Below are 16,354 nucleotides of genomic sequence, written 5' to 3' on the forward strand. Positions count from 1 at the left end.
GCTCAAGACCACAACAGCAACGAGTCTTCCCAACCACTCTTAGGGCCTGACGAAAACAGCATCGACCAACCAGGTGCGCGGCATCGGTTACAGCGCACCAGCCGCGTTCGCCGGCGTGTGTGGACGGCAGCGTCCCGCCCCTATCACACGCGATCCTCCGTGGCACAGGCCGCACCGCTGACCGCACCGGACGCCGAACCAGCGGCGCCCCTACACGGCGTTTGGCACCGGGCCGTCGCGGTCGCCGTACAGCGTCGAGGTAGACGTCTGCTGGTGGTGCTGCAGCGCGTCGGCTGGCGAGACGACGGGCCGTGGCCGCAGCGCGTGGCACACCAGGGCCACGACGAACAGCAGGCCCGAGAGCGCGAACCCGCCCGGGAACAGCAGGTACAGGCCCACTGCAACGACAGGAGGCGGTCAGGACAGCGCCCGGCGGGCTACAGACGCATATCCAAGAACACGAAGTATGGGAATGAACAGGCGAGTCGGCGGGGTTTAGCCGGGCTTAGTATGCATTTTTAGGTTGGGTTGGGTGCAGATTGCCCCTCCGCTCCCTTCCGTGTCGATGTTTACGGATATACCTGCATCTGACGCAGGTAGTTTGTACGCACGGGCTATCAACGGCGTGTACAAATACGAATACATCTCTGAGGCGCTACAGTCTGAATTCCACTCATTTCTGGTCGGACTTGGCCTTTCTGCTCTTCCTCTTACGCCTTTTGTGTGTGCACAGAGCGCTCAAGCTCTTTTTTGTATCTTTCGTTTCACATTTGCGCTCGGAGATCACGGTCGCCGATCGTATAAATGCGCCTTCTGCCAATTAAATCCCCTCCTTGCAATGTTTTCGGATTGAGTTCAGCCACATTTTCACCTATTCATCGAAATCTTGTGACTATCTTTGACGTATTGCCGCACATAATATATCTTTGGCGCGTCGCAGCACGTGGAACATATTTGGCACATCTCAGCACAAGCATCTTGACAAATTAATGTGTCGCAAACCTTACAGAGCACGCACCTTTGAAAAAAGCAAAGAAAATAAATATATTGCCTTCATAGTAGCGAGCAAGGAGTGCAACAGGATTTTTCCTGCAGGAGCGACTACTTCAAATCGACACCCTGAGCTATTCAGACAAATTTCGAGGCAACTGGCATTTCTCATCAAATAAGACTCATCTAATCTAACAATAAGCTCAACGCTCAAAAATATGTCATACTCCCTTTAACAGAATACGTTTGGTCATGGCCGGTGCGTGGTCGCGCCACATTAACACAACGACGAACAAACAACCGATTAGAGCAGCTCCTTCTTTGTCAGAGCCCCACGCCGCCAGCAGAATGGATACTTGGGTCAGCACATGACAATGCAGAATCCCGTTTTAGACCAATGTGTCCCTTCGCATATAGGTCGCTTTCCGCCGGACCTCAGTTTGTCTATTTGACCATGTACAATCAAGTTACGATGCACATCAAATTACGCTGCGCGGTCCACACATGGTTACATTGAACCGCTCGGCGCAGTCCTCAGTCGCGTAGGCCACCTGGCTACCAGGGCACTCACTGCGGAAAGCATGCTCGTGCGAGGCGCCGCTCGCCTTGAAGGCAGCCACGATCGGACCCAGCAGCAGCTGCAGCGAGCCGCCCACGTTCGTGGTGATGAAAGCAAACACGGCCACCGTTGAGGAGCGCAGGTCGGCAGGTACCAGCTCCACGACGGCGGCGGCGCTCGCCGAGATGAACATCTCGCCTGGGGATCCGGGACAGGCCAGGTCAACACGGCACCAGTTCCACTGCGGCGGCAGCGCTGGCCGAGATGAACAGCCCGCCTGGGGATCCGGGACAGGCCAGGTCAACACGGCACCAGTTCCACTGCGGCGGCAGCGCTGGCCGAGATGAACATCCCGCCTGGGGATCCGGGACAGGCCAGGTCAACACGGCACCAGTTCCACCGCGGCGGCGCTCGCCGAGATGAACATCTCGCCTGGAGATCCGGGACAGGCCAGGTCAACACGGCACCAGTTCCGCCGCGGCGGCAACGCTGGCCGGGAGAAACAGCCCGCCTGGGGATCCGGGACAGGCCAGGTCAACACGGCACCAGTTCCACTGCGGCGGCAGCGTTGGCGGAGAGAAACAGCCCGCCTGGGGATCCGGGACAGGCCAAGTCAACACGGCACCAGTTCCGCCGCGGCGGCAGCGTTGGCGGAGAGAAACAGCCCGCCTGGGGATCCGGGACAGGCCAGGTCAACACGGCACCAGTTCCGCCGCGGCGGCAGCGCTCGCCGAGATGAACATCTCGCCTGGAGATCCGGGACAGGCCAGGTCAACACGGCACCAGTTCCGCCGCGGCGGCAGCGCTGGCCGAGATGAACATCTCGCCTGGGGATCCGGGACAGGCCAGGTCAACACGGCACCAGTTCCGCCGCGGCGGCAGCGCTCGCCGAGATGAACATCTCGCCTGGGGATCCGGGACAGGCCAGGTCAACACGGCACCAGTTCCGCCGCGGCGGCAGCGCTCGCCGAGATGAACATCCCGCCTGGGGATCCGGGACAGGCCAGGTCAACACGGCACCAGTTCCACCGCAGCGGCAGCGCTGGCCGAGATGAACATCTCGCCTGGGGATCCGGGACAGGCCAGGTCAACACGGCACCAGTTCCACCGCGGCGGCAGCGCTGGCCGGGAGAAACAGCCCGCCCGGGGACGCGGGGTAGGTCAGGTCAACAAGGCATCAGTTCCACTACGGCGACGGCGTACGCGACGCACGGGACTTACGAAGGCCTGCGATACTCTGCCTGGCGGATTATGTATAGTGCGCTACTGGAAAGCGAGCAGACAAGGCTTATACACGACACAATTATGGCTCGGTGGTATCACATAGCATGGCTAACTTGTTTCATGCTTTGAATATCATCGCATTGGCCGGCCCACAGGTCCCAACTCGGCTCATGCGACCCACAACGGACACGAGCCCTGCACACCAGCCACGCTGGCCGCCGTTCAGCTCACCTAGCACATAGACAGGGCACGAGCAGGTAGAAGGCGTGCGGCGGCCGCAGGTAGAGGGCGGCGGCCGCACACGGGGCCGTGGCTAGCTGACTAAGCACCAGCACCCAGAGCCGGCCGGCCAGGCCGAGGCGCGCGTGCAGCACGTCGCTGAACACGCCGCCCAGCACGGCGCCCAGTGAGCCGGCCGCCAGCGGGATCCACGAGAGCCAGCCGGCGATGGCGGCCGCCGACTGGCCCACCGCCTCGAAGTAAAGCTGCACGTTGTACGCCCACATGATGCCGACTGCCGGGGAACGGCGGACGGGGTCAACGGTGGGTGCCAGGTAACACCGAGGCTGAAGACCGTCACGATGGCATCATACTCTGTGAGATACTTTGCTTTCGCATTGACCTTTTGAGGGCTTAGGTTTGGTGGAAAAACCATCTTTGCGATGACCGGTCTAAAGTGGCTTCTACGAAGGTGCCTCTGTTCGCCATCAATTTACAACGAATCACGACCACATCCCTTCATAATGTCGAGTACGAAGAATTTAGCAGTAAGGTCCCACAAACCAGAAGCCTAGCCTCTGGCCGCTAAAGAGAGGGCATAAAACCCGGAGGGAATTCCTGGTAATTTTGGATTTCAGTCGGGTCCACCATGCCTGCAGTAGCACAGGACTGCTGCACACGTGTGGGACCGCTGCAGGAGAGGGAGGGACACATAACTCATCGCGCTTCCAGAACATTTGTGTGGTTTGTGCGGGATCGCAGGCCCGGGATTCTTCACGGCCTGCACGTACGCAACACTGTTGAGGTCAAGGACGGGTGGTGAAACATGAGCTAGGCTGCCCTTGGCCGGACACAGCTGAAATTTTTGAAGATCATCCTCTTATTTTGCATTATAAATGCCCATTCGGTGCGTGATGGAGACATAATCCAGCTATTTTGACTTCGTATGCGGTTCCACACGACACTGCATTTGCGGTCAATCTAGAGGCATCATTTATTTAAGCGCGTCTGAATTGTACGCGTCTGGGATAGACATGCGCTCCACCTCCGAATGTCCGTGTTACTGACCTACATCTTGACGTACGTGCTTGCGTGCTGCCCGACCTTTGACTTGTGTATGTAGTACCGAGCCCAAATGATTAATGTGGCATCGAGCATAAGCGGCACGCGCCGTGCTAAGCCTGATCCATGAATGATATATGGCCCACGGCAAACACACCCTCACGCGACGCTGGCCCGAGCGCGGCGTGTGTCTGCGGTGCTGGGCCGACGCATGAAGTATACCCGTGCGCGTTTCCAGCTGACCCTGGCATGGGCAGCGCTGCATCGCACCACCCCCATCCCCGACCCACCCCGACACTGACCGTACCGGGCGTCACGCCTGTGACGCTGACCCCAGCGTGACGCACCTGTGAGGCGCACTGAGGACGCCACCGTCAGAGACAGCAGCGTCGGGCTGGCGAAGGGGCGCAACACGCGGCACACGTTGGCCCACAGGTTCTGGCGCGTGAAGGAGGTGGCCTTGAAGCGCCTCTTCTTGGCCACCTTCGCCGGCTCGGTGACGGTGAAGCTGATGATGAAGCTGTGCAGGATGCCCGGCAGCCCCGTCAGGATGAACGCCATCCGCCAGCCCTGCCGTGCACCATCAGAGTTCGGTCAGCAGGGAGGCCAGCCCTGCCGTGCGCCATCAGACTTCGGTCAGCAAGGAGCAGCCGCGCTATCCGACGTCACAGTGATAAACTCGGCGCGTCTGGTGAATCACTGATTCCATTCCCGTTTGGTTTTGGGAATTCGATGCATCGTTTTTTGTCTCCCGGATTCTTGCAGGTTCCACTCAAATACAGGCAAGTCAGCGGCCAGATAGCACACCGGGATCGACAGCTTTATCTACCGGCGGCTATTTGGCAGTGTGCCGTGCGTTGCGCACAACGAATGCCGCGCGCGTCGGTGACCTGAATGTCAGTGAGCTCTTGGACTGGCGCACTGAGCCAGGATACAGGCGCGCTCCGGACTGACCTTGCCGTAGAAGTTGGCTCTGGTGATGAGGTCGCCGAGCGTGAAGGCCAGGCTGTAGCCGGCGTTGGTGCCCAGGCTGAAAAAGCCGAGGGCGGCGCCGCGGGTCTTCTGGCTGAAGTGGTCGGCGATGAGGCTGGTGCAGAGCGGCACGCAGACCGACTGCCTGAGATATGCCCGGCAACCCCATCAGCGGACGACGCAGCAGAAATCCGGCTGCGCGTCGCAGTTACAGCATGGCTAACAAATACTTCCGTGGTATGAAAACACACGTGGTAAGGGTCTTCGGTGGACAGGAACGCATTGGTACCTTTGCCCAAAAAGTTCAGTTTATTATGCACACAAAAATCGGCGTAAAACGACCATTTCTTTTTTGCGATAGGCATTGCTATATATTGGATCACACTTTGTTCCCGCGACACTGCTTCGGTTCCCCCATGCCTCTGTTTTGAAAGGCGAAGACCCACCAGCCACCCCCACATCCGTACGCACCCGACGGCTACGCCTATCCTGAGTAGCAGCAGTTGCCAGTAGGTGGTGACAAAGCCGGTGCATGTGGTGCAGGCGGACCAGAGGAGCAGACAGATACCGAGAATCACCTGCGGTACACCGGACACGTCAGCCCCTGTGGCGACCGATGTCTGAAGTTCACACCAGAGTACCAGACAGATGCCGGGGGTCACCTGACGGTACACCGGACACGTCAGCCCCCGCGGCGACCGATGTCTGAAGTTCACACCAGAGTACCAGACGGATGCCGGGGGTCACCTGACGGTACACCGGACACGCCAGCCCCTGTGGCGGCCGATGTCTGGATCTCACACCAGAGTACCAGACGGATGCCGGGGGTCACTTGACGGTACACCGGACACGTCAGCCCCTGTGGCGACCGATGTCTGAAGTTCACACAAGAGTACCACACAGATACCAAGGACCATCTGACGGTACACCGGACACGTCAGCCTCTGTGGCGACCGATGCCTGGAGTTCATGACCGCTCCAAGAGTCAGTAATCGCCTGGTGAAGATGTCAGAAAATGCGTCGCTCGTAAGGCAGCTTAAAAATCTCGCATTTGGTTCGCATGACCTTTAATCATGCCAGACGACGTTGGGATCGCTGTTTCGGGAACTCCCGGACAAGACGGGCACATCCCACACCGCGCCAACCCGTCTCCTGCCGACCGCTGGTCACTACATCGTCGTCACCCCACACAGCCCTTCACCTGGGGCGGCCTACCTTCCTGCTGTAGACGTCGGCCACAATCCCCAGCGGAATGCCGGTGCCCGTGAAGAAGAGGAAGAAGGCGGGCCCGATGAGCACATTGTACTGATACCCGGCCGGCTGGTAGAGCGGCTGCTCGCAGCCAGGCAGGCTCGCCGGGGCGGACGAGTCGTTTGAGCGAGCCGGGCCGACTGTCAGCGCCGCCTCGCTCACCTCGCCCAGGATGTTGGCCAGCGACTGGGTCTCGAGCGAGGCCTCCATCGGTGGCGCGGTGAAGGTGCAGCTGCAAGGAGGCGGGCCGGAGCTAGTAAAGGGACCGGCTGCGGCGGGTAATGACGGGCCAGTCGCGGCTTGGCAGCCGGACAGCGTCATACAAGCGCCTGGGACCAACATCAGATGGGCGCAGGGGGTCCAAACTAGGCAGCCAATCCAGGGAAGGCTGAACGGGCAGCTTATTTGGAGCTATGTTTGTATGTGGGGCCGCCTTTCTCCTTCCCCTTTCCCCAGTTAGCCTCAGCCCACTGAATATGGAGCGCGTATGACACCAAGGACTGATGGACGGACACCGCAGCGCAAACGCCTGTGAATAGTCATCATCCGCCATTGCTGTGAATGAGTTTAAGGGAACGTGCCCGACCTCGGGTAAGCTTGGCCAACTTTAGACGTTACTCCACCTCATGCAAGGGGTCGTCGACTCACTTGCAAAACAACTCCACCGACACTCTAACACATAACAGAGTTAGATGAGGCTCTTCTGACGTGCTTGATCTGCCCAGCGCGTATTTTTTATATTTTAAACTTGTAAATAGATGAAATGGCCTAGAGCCTAGTTTCATTTTTAGGATCGAGTTGTCATGAAATGAGTGCGCTTCCTGTCGGTCTTGCTAAGGAGCGCTTCGCGAACGGAACTGTTACTAATATATGTTTCTAAAGAGGATCACTTAACGGCGACTGATTGGCAACTTGCCAGTGTATTTTGGCTTTTGGTAACCCAGATATTGCTACAAACACAGAAAAGTTTTAGATATGCATTACGACAACTCTTCCAAAAATCTTTATTATTTTCTAGGATGTAGAGCTTTAGATACCGGAAGTCTTCAAGAGCCAGGAGGACGCAAAGAGTTTCTCCGGTAGGCCGATTGGATGGGCAGCCATCGGAAACGGCCAAGACCACGGCGTCTAGTGCTCAGATCATCCAAAATTGCAGCATTCATCGTTTGTAATATCCAAGATGCGTCCAATTCCGTGCACATTGACGGGTTTCATAGTATCCAAACTCTCAACGTCCAAACTCATAGCATTCAATGTCCATCACATCCAGCGATCACTGCGTCCAGAATTGGTTTTCATTCCTGGCGCTAGATAGCATTACTAGTGGAATATGTTTCAACTCCTGCCGCTAGATGGCACAGAATGCCACATTCCCCTCTTTTGTCAACAGACGGCGTAGTCAACTCAGCGTTCAACCCATGGTCACGTGATAGGTACAGCGGAAAGACATTGAGACGTATCACCTAAAGTGTCTGGCGGCTGGCGGTCCCACATTCCGTCTCAGCAAGGGTTTCGTACATGAGGCAGCCTACGCCCTATCGGCATGGTTTTTTTTTCTTCAAAATGCAACATTACGACTACGCCGCCCCATGCAAGAAAATTCCCTAACTAAAATAATCGATGGCGCTTTCTAACCAATATTTTACAGGCATACATTTCAGAACATTTCATTTTCCACACCACCGGTGTCCAGAAGCTCGGCCCCCACACCCGATGACATCGCCCATGGTCGCTGGGGACCGATGGTGAGCCTTAATCAGGCCGTTACATTATGACCTCTTTCCCAGCTACAAACGAGCAAGTCCCTGGCATGTTGAACAAGGACGGCCGAATTGACTGTGAAAGAGACCAGCGTTGGAAAGATATCCCACCAAGAGGTTCTTGTCGCCGCCACACAGCAGAGAAAGATCGCAGATTGCAAGGTGGCCGTTGTCTCACCTCCTCGGCACTGAACAGAAACATCGCCACGTCGCCCTCTCGTTCCTCATTTGGCTGGTTCTCGACCAGAAGGCGACAACTGTCTGAGGAGACAATTTTCTGAAACGTACCGTGACCCGCGACGACCTCTGAGCTCGCTCGTGGGAGACAGACCACGCCAGAGCAGCGAGTGTGAGGGGCCCGATTAGCCCTACCCAACGGGCTTGAAGAACAAATGGAACTTTTCCCGCCGTCGACCGGTTTGCCCGAGTGACGGGAAATCCTCTTAGAAAGCCGGAATTCAAACGTGATTCATGTCTCGGTTATCTCATATGACGTCGTCATGCTTGCGGTAGATCTGTGGTATCTAAGATGCGACTGACTGCCGTGACCGTACCCACTCGGCACCCGACACTGCAATCCTTGCTGGGGCGGGGGCTATGGTGAATGCCACGGTGCATGTTGCCATGTTCCAGCTATGGCGAAGACCGTGGTCTTGAAAAGGACGCAAGCTCGCAAGGCTTTTGCAAATTTAAAGGGGAAATCGTAAGATATAGAGGTGATTGGCCACAGGATGATCATCACTTCAGGCGGTCAAAATACTCGAAACGTACTGTCGAGAAAAAACATCCGCCAACTCTCAAGAACGCTCTCATCCGCCATTATGACAGATTACGACACTGCTATTGTCACAGCTGCGAAGCAGGTGTCTGTGACGTTTATTCGGCTCGCAACGGTGGTGCATTGGAGCACTGTATCACCACGGCACATGTCGGTCCTCCGGTCCTGGTCGCGCGCCTCATTAGCACATCAGCCCACAGTCGCCGGGGGCTTAAAGTACTTCCGATGCATGCCGGGTTGATCTTCAGATCATCGATACCTGACAAGGGATCAATTTACACCCCGAAAGAAGACAATCTCGATACGGGGTTAGAACAAGGGGTGCTGACGACAGCAGTGGTGGCTTGGGAAACATTTTTTACATGTACATGTAATAAGTTGCACTTTCCTTCCCTATTTTTGTTTTTGTTTTGATGTCATTTGTGGATTTATTGTTTTGTCTGTCAGTCTGGTTAAGTCACACTATCCGAACATCCACAAGGTCCCCATCAAGCGTCATGCGAGACCAGCTAGTAGGCACCAAATCAGACTTTACGCTCATTTGCCAAAAATAAGCGCAAAAAAGACTGAGAGCAAAAAAGGTCAACCATAAGTGACAAACTTAAACAACATTTATTTCTCGATGTTCTGAGAACTGGACGAGGAGAAAAAAAGTTACCTAGGTGATCTATCCATGCCTTGACATTGTCTTGATCCGACCCGACCACGGCTCTTGTCCTTTGTTAGGGGGCTTAATATCTGAAGCGCACGAAAACGCACAGCGCCCCCCCCCCCCCCAATCTCTTAATGCCGGCATTTTCTAACCATAGGTGGCTCTTGACAGAGCACTAAAACTTGTGCTGCGTTCCCACAGGCTTTCTCCGCTAAACAGCCCAGGCTGCGTCCTTCACTGTCAAATATCCAAAAATTGCTAATAAATGTAAAACGCTTGGTTTAAGTTAATTGCGGCCAGTTGCTTGCGCAGCTTGTTGAGCGATTGAGTTCTTGCAAATGGTGAAATTACAACCAACAAAATGTCTAAATCCAAAGCTTAATGGCTTTTTTATATTAGCTGGCCTCCAACAAAAAGTTCCAGAATATGCTGAAAGCTCCACAGCTTTAAACTAATGGTGATAAAGTTTTCAACCTCGACAGCGCATGAGCTGGTGCTCTTGATAGACTTGTACTTAGCTAGTGTAGTAGATTTTTGAATTTGAACACACAAGTAGGCTATGCAAGGTCGTGGAGCTGCATTGTTGCCACAGTCTGAAACCGGAAACAAGGCAGTGTGGTCGAAATGGGCATGACCAAATGGCCAATGGCGTCTAAACAGTAGTTGGATTGCCACAATACTGCACACTCACTTGTTCGTGTACGACGACTCGGTTTGGTTGTTGGCATACATTCGCTCTCCAAAGCCGATCTCCTGAAAGAGAAACCCCTGTGTAGCACCTTGACGACAGCTTTTGCACTCAAACGGAAGTAATCGCTCAATATGCTGAAAGACCATCGGATAAGCTGCCATGATATTGCAAAACAGCTGGCATGGAATCCGAGGCCGCCGAACCCCGCGACCGCCAGCGCCGCGATGCAGACATCGCGAAGCAGCTGCCGACAGATTACGACAGATTACGACAGCCAGCAGATTACGCGTGGGTGCTGAACAGATGTCGTACGGGCAGCCGACGGTGTCATGCTTAAGTGCAACGCGATCGTGGCATAGTGACTGAAATCAGCGGCACAGCCGAGACGGAGTGTGGTACCCAGCCCCCCCATCCTACCGTTTGGCGTACTGGTTGTTTACCTGTGCCATGGGGCGGGCGACCACGGCCAGCACGTACTGGTTGATCTGAGCCAACAGGTAGCATCCCAGCAGGATGGTCAGCAGGTACAGGTTGTACGGTTCGTGGATGGAGAGCAGGCGCCAGCAGCCTGCCAAACGCAACGGGGTCAGCTGTCGGGCCCAGCCAACACTGCGGGATTCTCGGAACGCGCGGTGGCTGGCCGGCAGGCAATGCCGCATGTTTTCGAGGTCTATTTGAGGGAGACCACTCGACCTAGTGCGCGTATGTTGAGGCATGCAACGCGAGCATCGTGCAATATTTGTATACACGTATTAATGTCACAAATGCTTCGCTAATCGTTTGAATAAGTGACAAAAGATGATCGCGTATTTTCGGAGGAAAGCGAACAAAATGTATAGCTGCAAGCCATTGACCAGTCCAGCGGATTTTCATGCTCCAATACTGTTAGATATACTTCTCAACGTTAGCTCGGGTCTTGCTTCAGCACGGGGCGTCCGTGAACGGCGGTCGGCATGATGTGCGCACGTGTTTTTGGCCCGTTATCGACATTTTGTTAGTATTATTCTTGGCTGCTCGGTTTTCACCCCGACAGCGCCGCTGGCCTTGAACCAGCACAAAACATTGCCGACCGGCGCGGAGCAGGAGCCCGGTGACCCCTTCGCTGGCCTCAGCTTAATGTGGCCTGTGGACGGCCTGCTATTCGAACACCTTCGTCAATGCAATTGTGTTAGAGCTCGCCGACTTGGATGGCCACGGCCAGCCCCAACGCACGGCGGCCGCCGCCGGGCGGGCAGCTTCACGTATGAGCAGTGGTTCTGTGTATGACCAGTGGTTCTGTGTATGACCAGTGGTTCTGTGTATGACCAGTGGTTCTGTGTATGACCAGTGGCTCTGTGTATGACCAGTGGTTCTGTGTATGACCAGTGGTTCTGTGCATCGGTACCAAACGCTTCCGCGTAGCTCAAGGCTTGACGCGCGAATCTTGACCGTTTGGCTGCACGACTTTGAAGTGGTGATTCGGGGTGACGCGGGTGCCCTCGGCGAGCCGGGGCGGCGACTGTGACGGGGTGGGAGGTACTCTGGGCGGGCTGGACAGGCGGCCGTGGGTGCTGGGTGCGTGATTGTCACGCTCTGAGCCGCTTGGTGCAGACAGAATACTGCGACCGCTGGCCTGGCGTCCGCAGTGCTGAAGTTGTCCAACGATCCACACCGGAACTCTTCAGTCAACCCCACACTTCTCAGAACTGTTCTCTTCAGAACTCCTCTCTTCAGAACTCTTCTCTTTAGAACACTTTGAAGGAAAACATTAAGATTCCCATGAAACCTGTCAGGCGGCCACATCTGCTGTGGTGGGAACGGGAAGGCTGTTGCTCCCATTGTGAATCATGCAAAGCGCAGCTGCTCGTTTTACACACCAACCTCCTTTGCTCTCTCTCTCTCTCTCTCTCTCTCTCTCTCTCTCTCTCTCTCTCTCTCTCTCTCTTTCTCTCTCTCTCTCTCTCTCTCTCTCTCTCTCTCTCTCTCTCTCTCTCTCTCTCTCTCTCTCTCTCTCTCTCTCTCTCTCCATCCTTCGCTCTACATATATGAATAAACAGTTGAACTTTGACGTACAAAGTTGCGGTCGTTGTACGTGACAGGGATCGCAATACGTGACTGTGAAGACATCCTGTGCAATTTGGGTAATTCGTTTTGAACCACTAACAGCAGATTCATCGTTTCCACGCGCACACTTCGTTTGCTCTACCGACTGTTCACGACATCCGAGCGAGCTCATTTATTATTTTGTCTTCGAGAAACCTTTTAAGCTACTTAATGGTCTGGGACGTAACGGGTGTTCCCCTAGCTTGATGAACCTCATTTTATTGATCTTATGTTCGGTTCTTTTTAGAACTAAGTCAAGAGCTACAAGATTTTAATAGCTCAACTTCACCTGGCCGTCGTAAGTACGTGAAAAACACCTGTGACCTGTGAAAGGGAAAGTTTTCATGACCATTCTATCCATACCACTACCCGGGTCGTCAGTAGAAGGGAATTTTTAGCACGTTTGTGTGATATTTTGAACCGAACTAGCCGTCTTAAAGATCGGTCGGAGCAGTTCACAGCCCTGCCCTTCTTAAGACATAAGCCCCTTTACTTTCTGAGCTACAAGTCCACGAAAATGTGCAGACTATTTAGGGGAGACTATTTAGGTTCACCCAGGCATCCATGCACTGAATATAAATCAACTTATATCGGGGAAGCCTCTGAGCTTCATACTCGTTAGACGAGTCAAAAACGTTTGATAAAATATTCATTTTTCTCAGTATTTCCGCACATTTTCTATGGCATCGCGGTAGCGTAAAGAACTCTCAAATCTGCTTTTGGCCACATTCTGGACGCTATGTATATAAATACGGTTGTGCCATTACTGTCAGCTGCTGCCCCCGATTTATTTTCACACACTCGGGCAAGAGAGTTGGCGAGTTTCGTACCAAGCTTCGTGGTTTCTAATGCCACGTCTCGTTCCATATTTGCATGATATTGCCAAACACGCCTGGAAATGAATGAACCAATAGTAACACGGGTGAAAAGGAAGTTACGTTTGTTATGTGCACATATAAGAAACTGTTCCCCGCTATATTGCATTTTATATAGCAGCATGCGGTACTTCAACTAAGTCCAACCCCAATGTAGACACAACGACGAAAGTGATGACGAATTTCGAGTGAGTAAATAATTCTAATGACGATTACGCGTGAAATATTTAGATTGCTTCTTCAATGCAGTTACGTTTTTACATGACATCTGAAAGTAACGAAAACGCCGGCAGATGATTCGTGTTGCGGGAGGTGAGGTAGAGTGATGGGGGAGTGATGATGGAGTAATGGCCATGACCGTACGGACATTTATAATTTCTTGCACGAACTCTACAGCCATAATGCTCCACTAAGAATTTGATATTTTTGGATTATTAGACCCTCCTAAGAGGTTCATTCTGGTACGTTATAAAACTACGACTTGGTCAGCACACGGTCAACTGCTGCATATGCAGCGGCTTGCCATTTAAAGCTCCCTGGAATTCTCAACTTAAATGTGTGGAGTAGCCCAGCGCCACCAAATACCTAACTTGCGCATTAGTGCGAGTAGAAATATGCAGACATAAACATTGGAACGCGACAGCATCTGCGTATAGACAGAAGGATAAACACTCGCGGGGCAAATTAACCCATTGGATCCATGGGCGCATCCGAGAGCACCAGGGCCATCCCCTTCAACGTCACGTGTTAAATGCTGATTTATCTTTCTCCTTAAATCTTGAAATCCTAAATCACTGCGTGCGCATTCGCATTTGTCCAAGTTTGCTTCACTCATGTAGACTTTCTGGCATTTAGATTGTTGTCCAGTGTTTTTAATCCTGTTAAGAAATTACCTTCGACAATTTGTCCTTTGACTGTTGTCAATGCAACACTTGTCCCTGTAGACATTATGTCCTCCGACCTTTTCCCGATTCTACAATTATTCATGTCAACTTGTATCCCTTTCGATATTTGGAGCGTCGACTTTTTCGTTCGGCTTTTCCCAATAGACTTTTGAAATTTTGACATTTGATCTTTTCCGATTCTTCTTATATCCCCGATGCCTTTATCCCATTCGACTATTTGTGGTCAAGCTCTCTTTCGACTTTTCTCCCATCCGACGTTTTATCCGGCAACCATACGAGGCATGTACTCGGCGTTCGTACAAAGCCTCACCTGGGGCGCTGAAGCCCCCCATGGCTGATACATGTAGACCCTCATAAATGGGACGTTGCTGAAATGCAAGAAGGAGGGAAATTGAGAAAATGACAGATACCACTTCTAGCAATTTTCGAAGCTTATTAAACAAAAGACTGCACTAGAAACGCACCAGACAAAGTCCAAAATTTACCATTTTTCTTGCTTGAGTAGTGGGGAATTAATCGGAGTTCAGCAGCGGACTCTGGTGACGGGTCCTGGAGGATACTGGCTGGCACAGTTCTAGAAAACTTGCGGATCGACACCAACCGAATGAACCGATAGCGACGTAATCGGCCGACAGCGGACACCAAAACAGGATTAGCCGTGTCTAACACGTCGAACGGGTTGCAGCGTTACAGCCTACATCCCGCCTTGCGACTTACTGACCGGGGTTTCCACGGCAGGTCGTATTCAGGGTTCCCGGCCCGCACGGCCGAGCGCTCTAATGCCAGCCAGAGGGCCCTGCGCGCTAATCAAGAGCCCTTAAGTCGATAAGGGCCTTTATGTCTGCCAGACACCCCCAGTAACGCACAGTCGGCTCCGTGGGGACAAGGGCCTGACGACCTAATTCCCAAACAGGGATAAAGCCGAAGCCAGCGACTTACATTTGTCGGTGTCCCAGCGTTCGTCAGGGCCCCACAGCACCTAACAGGGGGTCTTGTGTAAGCAAGGGGTCCCGAGTCGGAGAATCAGTGCTCGACGAAGCCCGAAAAGCCTGGAAAGCCCACCAGGACCGATGATTAAGGGCCCGATTAGGGGGCTGAAGGGTGCAAAGGGCTGGTCGGAGCCTCACTCAGGGGCGGGCTCTGCAGGGACGGGCTCTCAAATGACAGTCAGTGGGCCCTTTGTGTAGCTCGGGAACCCCCTGTGTCGAAAAGTGCCCAAATGTCTGTCAGGCACCATCATGCCACACAGTCGGCTCCCTATCGGTATTGGCCTGAAGAACATTTTCTCATTCAGCTACAAAGCGTGACCATCGACACGCAGCCATATAGGGGGCACCGTGTCCGTCTGAACCCTTAGCTTCCCTTTCGCAAGCAGGGACGACGTTGGGAAACACGATTTGCAATGTTTGGAATCCCTGACAAAATGGGCGGCTTCTGTGTCGGTCAGAGACTACATTGCCCAACAGGAGTCCTCTGATGGCAAGTGGCCCCAATTAGGCCAGGAGCCGTGTTTGAAGGCCCCAAAGAGGGACCGACGGATCTTTTTAGACCATAGATCAAGGACCCGGTTGGAAGGTTGTGGAGCCCAAATGGCTAGCTGTAGGTCAAATTAAGGACCCCGCCCGTAAGGCCGTGATCTCAAGTCACAATAAGAAGGCCTCTTGTACTGATTCGGGACCCCTAAGACAGCGCGTTCCTCTATATCGGCCTGAGGCATTGGTCTGAGCTCTGAGGGCCCATTATCCAAGCAGGGACAAGTTGGGCCGGCGATTTACATTGGTCGGGACCCCTGCATTAATACGGGGCTCCTGCGTAAGTCAGGACCCACAGTGCCTGGCAGGGTGTCCTATGTCAACAAGGGCCTCGAGTCGGTCAGGGAAGCACTCGTTAAACCGGGACGGGGACGGAACCCCGAGTGCCAGAGGGCCTCTTGCGTCGTTCGGGGCCATCTGAAAATTACAGGAAACATAGCAATTATAATGAGTGTCCACGTTAACACAATGGAAGGGTCCTGTGTCAGTCAGGGCTCTCAGTACCAAACGGTAGGCGCTCGAACCCAACGCCGGGATGAGTCCGCCAAGCCGAACTGGAGCCTTTGTGCCAATTATTGGACCACCTGCGGTTGCCAGGGATCTTTTTGCGTCAATAAGGGTTGCTGCATCGATCCGGGGCCAACTGCGCTGGTCAAAAGGCCTCCCGTTTCAGGGACGGCGCCAATGCAATTATGTGAATCCCATTGAGGGCCTCCGGATCGGCCACGGGATCACTCCCGTGTCACCAGGACAGCCGGAAGATACGCCGTGGTAGAACAAAATGGCCCTTTAACGCTTGACC

General features: G+C 53.8%; 1 protein-coding gene across 1 annotated transcript in view; it reads right to left on the reverse strand.

The window, feature by feature from the left end:
• Positions 1–210: 210 nt before the first annotated feature.
• Positions 211–16,354, reverse strand: part of LOC119100468 (MFS-type efflux pump MSMEG_3705) — a 21,786-nt gene continuing 5,642 nt past the window's right edge. The window contains exons 2-12 of the mRNA XM_037223560.1: positions 10,599–10,726; positions 10,159–10,220; positions 6,242–6,509; positions 5,498–5,604; positions 5,009–5,171; positions 4,402–4,624; positions 3,005–3,287; positions 1,941–1,981; positions 1,562–1,747; positions 334–398; positions 211–279 (exon numbers count right to left, since the gene is read on the reverse strand). Coding sequence (XP_037079455.1) covers positions 211–279; positions 334–398; positions 1,562–1,747; positions 1,941–1,981; positions 3,005–3,287; positions 4,402–4,624; positions 5,009–5,171; positions 5,498–5,604; positions 6,242–6,509; positions 10,159–10,220; positions 10,599–10,726 — 1,595 coding nt within the window. The remainder of the gene's footprint in view (positions 280–333; positions 399–1,561; positions 1,748–1,940; positions 1,982–3,004; positions 3,288–4,401; positions 4,625–5,008; positions 5,172–5,497; positions 5,605–6,241; positions 6,510–10,158; positions 10,221–10,598; positions 10,727–16,354) is intronic.

This window comes from Pollicipes pollicipes, unplaced genomic scaffold (genome assembly GCF_011947565.3).
Source record: "Pollicipes pollicipes isolate AB1234 unplaced genomic scaffold, Ppol_2.1 Scaffold_4881;HRSCAF=5763_pilon_pilon_pilon, whole genome shotgun sequence".
Classification (NCBI taxonomy): domain Eukaryota; kingdom Metazoa; phylum Arthropoda; class Thecostraca; order Pollicipedomorpha; family Pollicipedidae; genus Pollicipes; species Pollicipes pollicipes.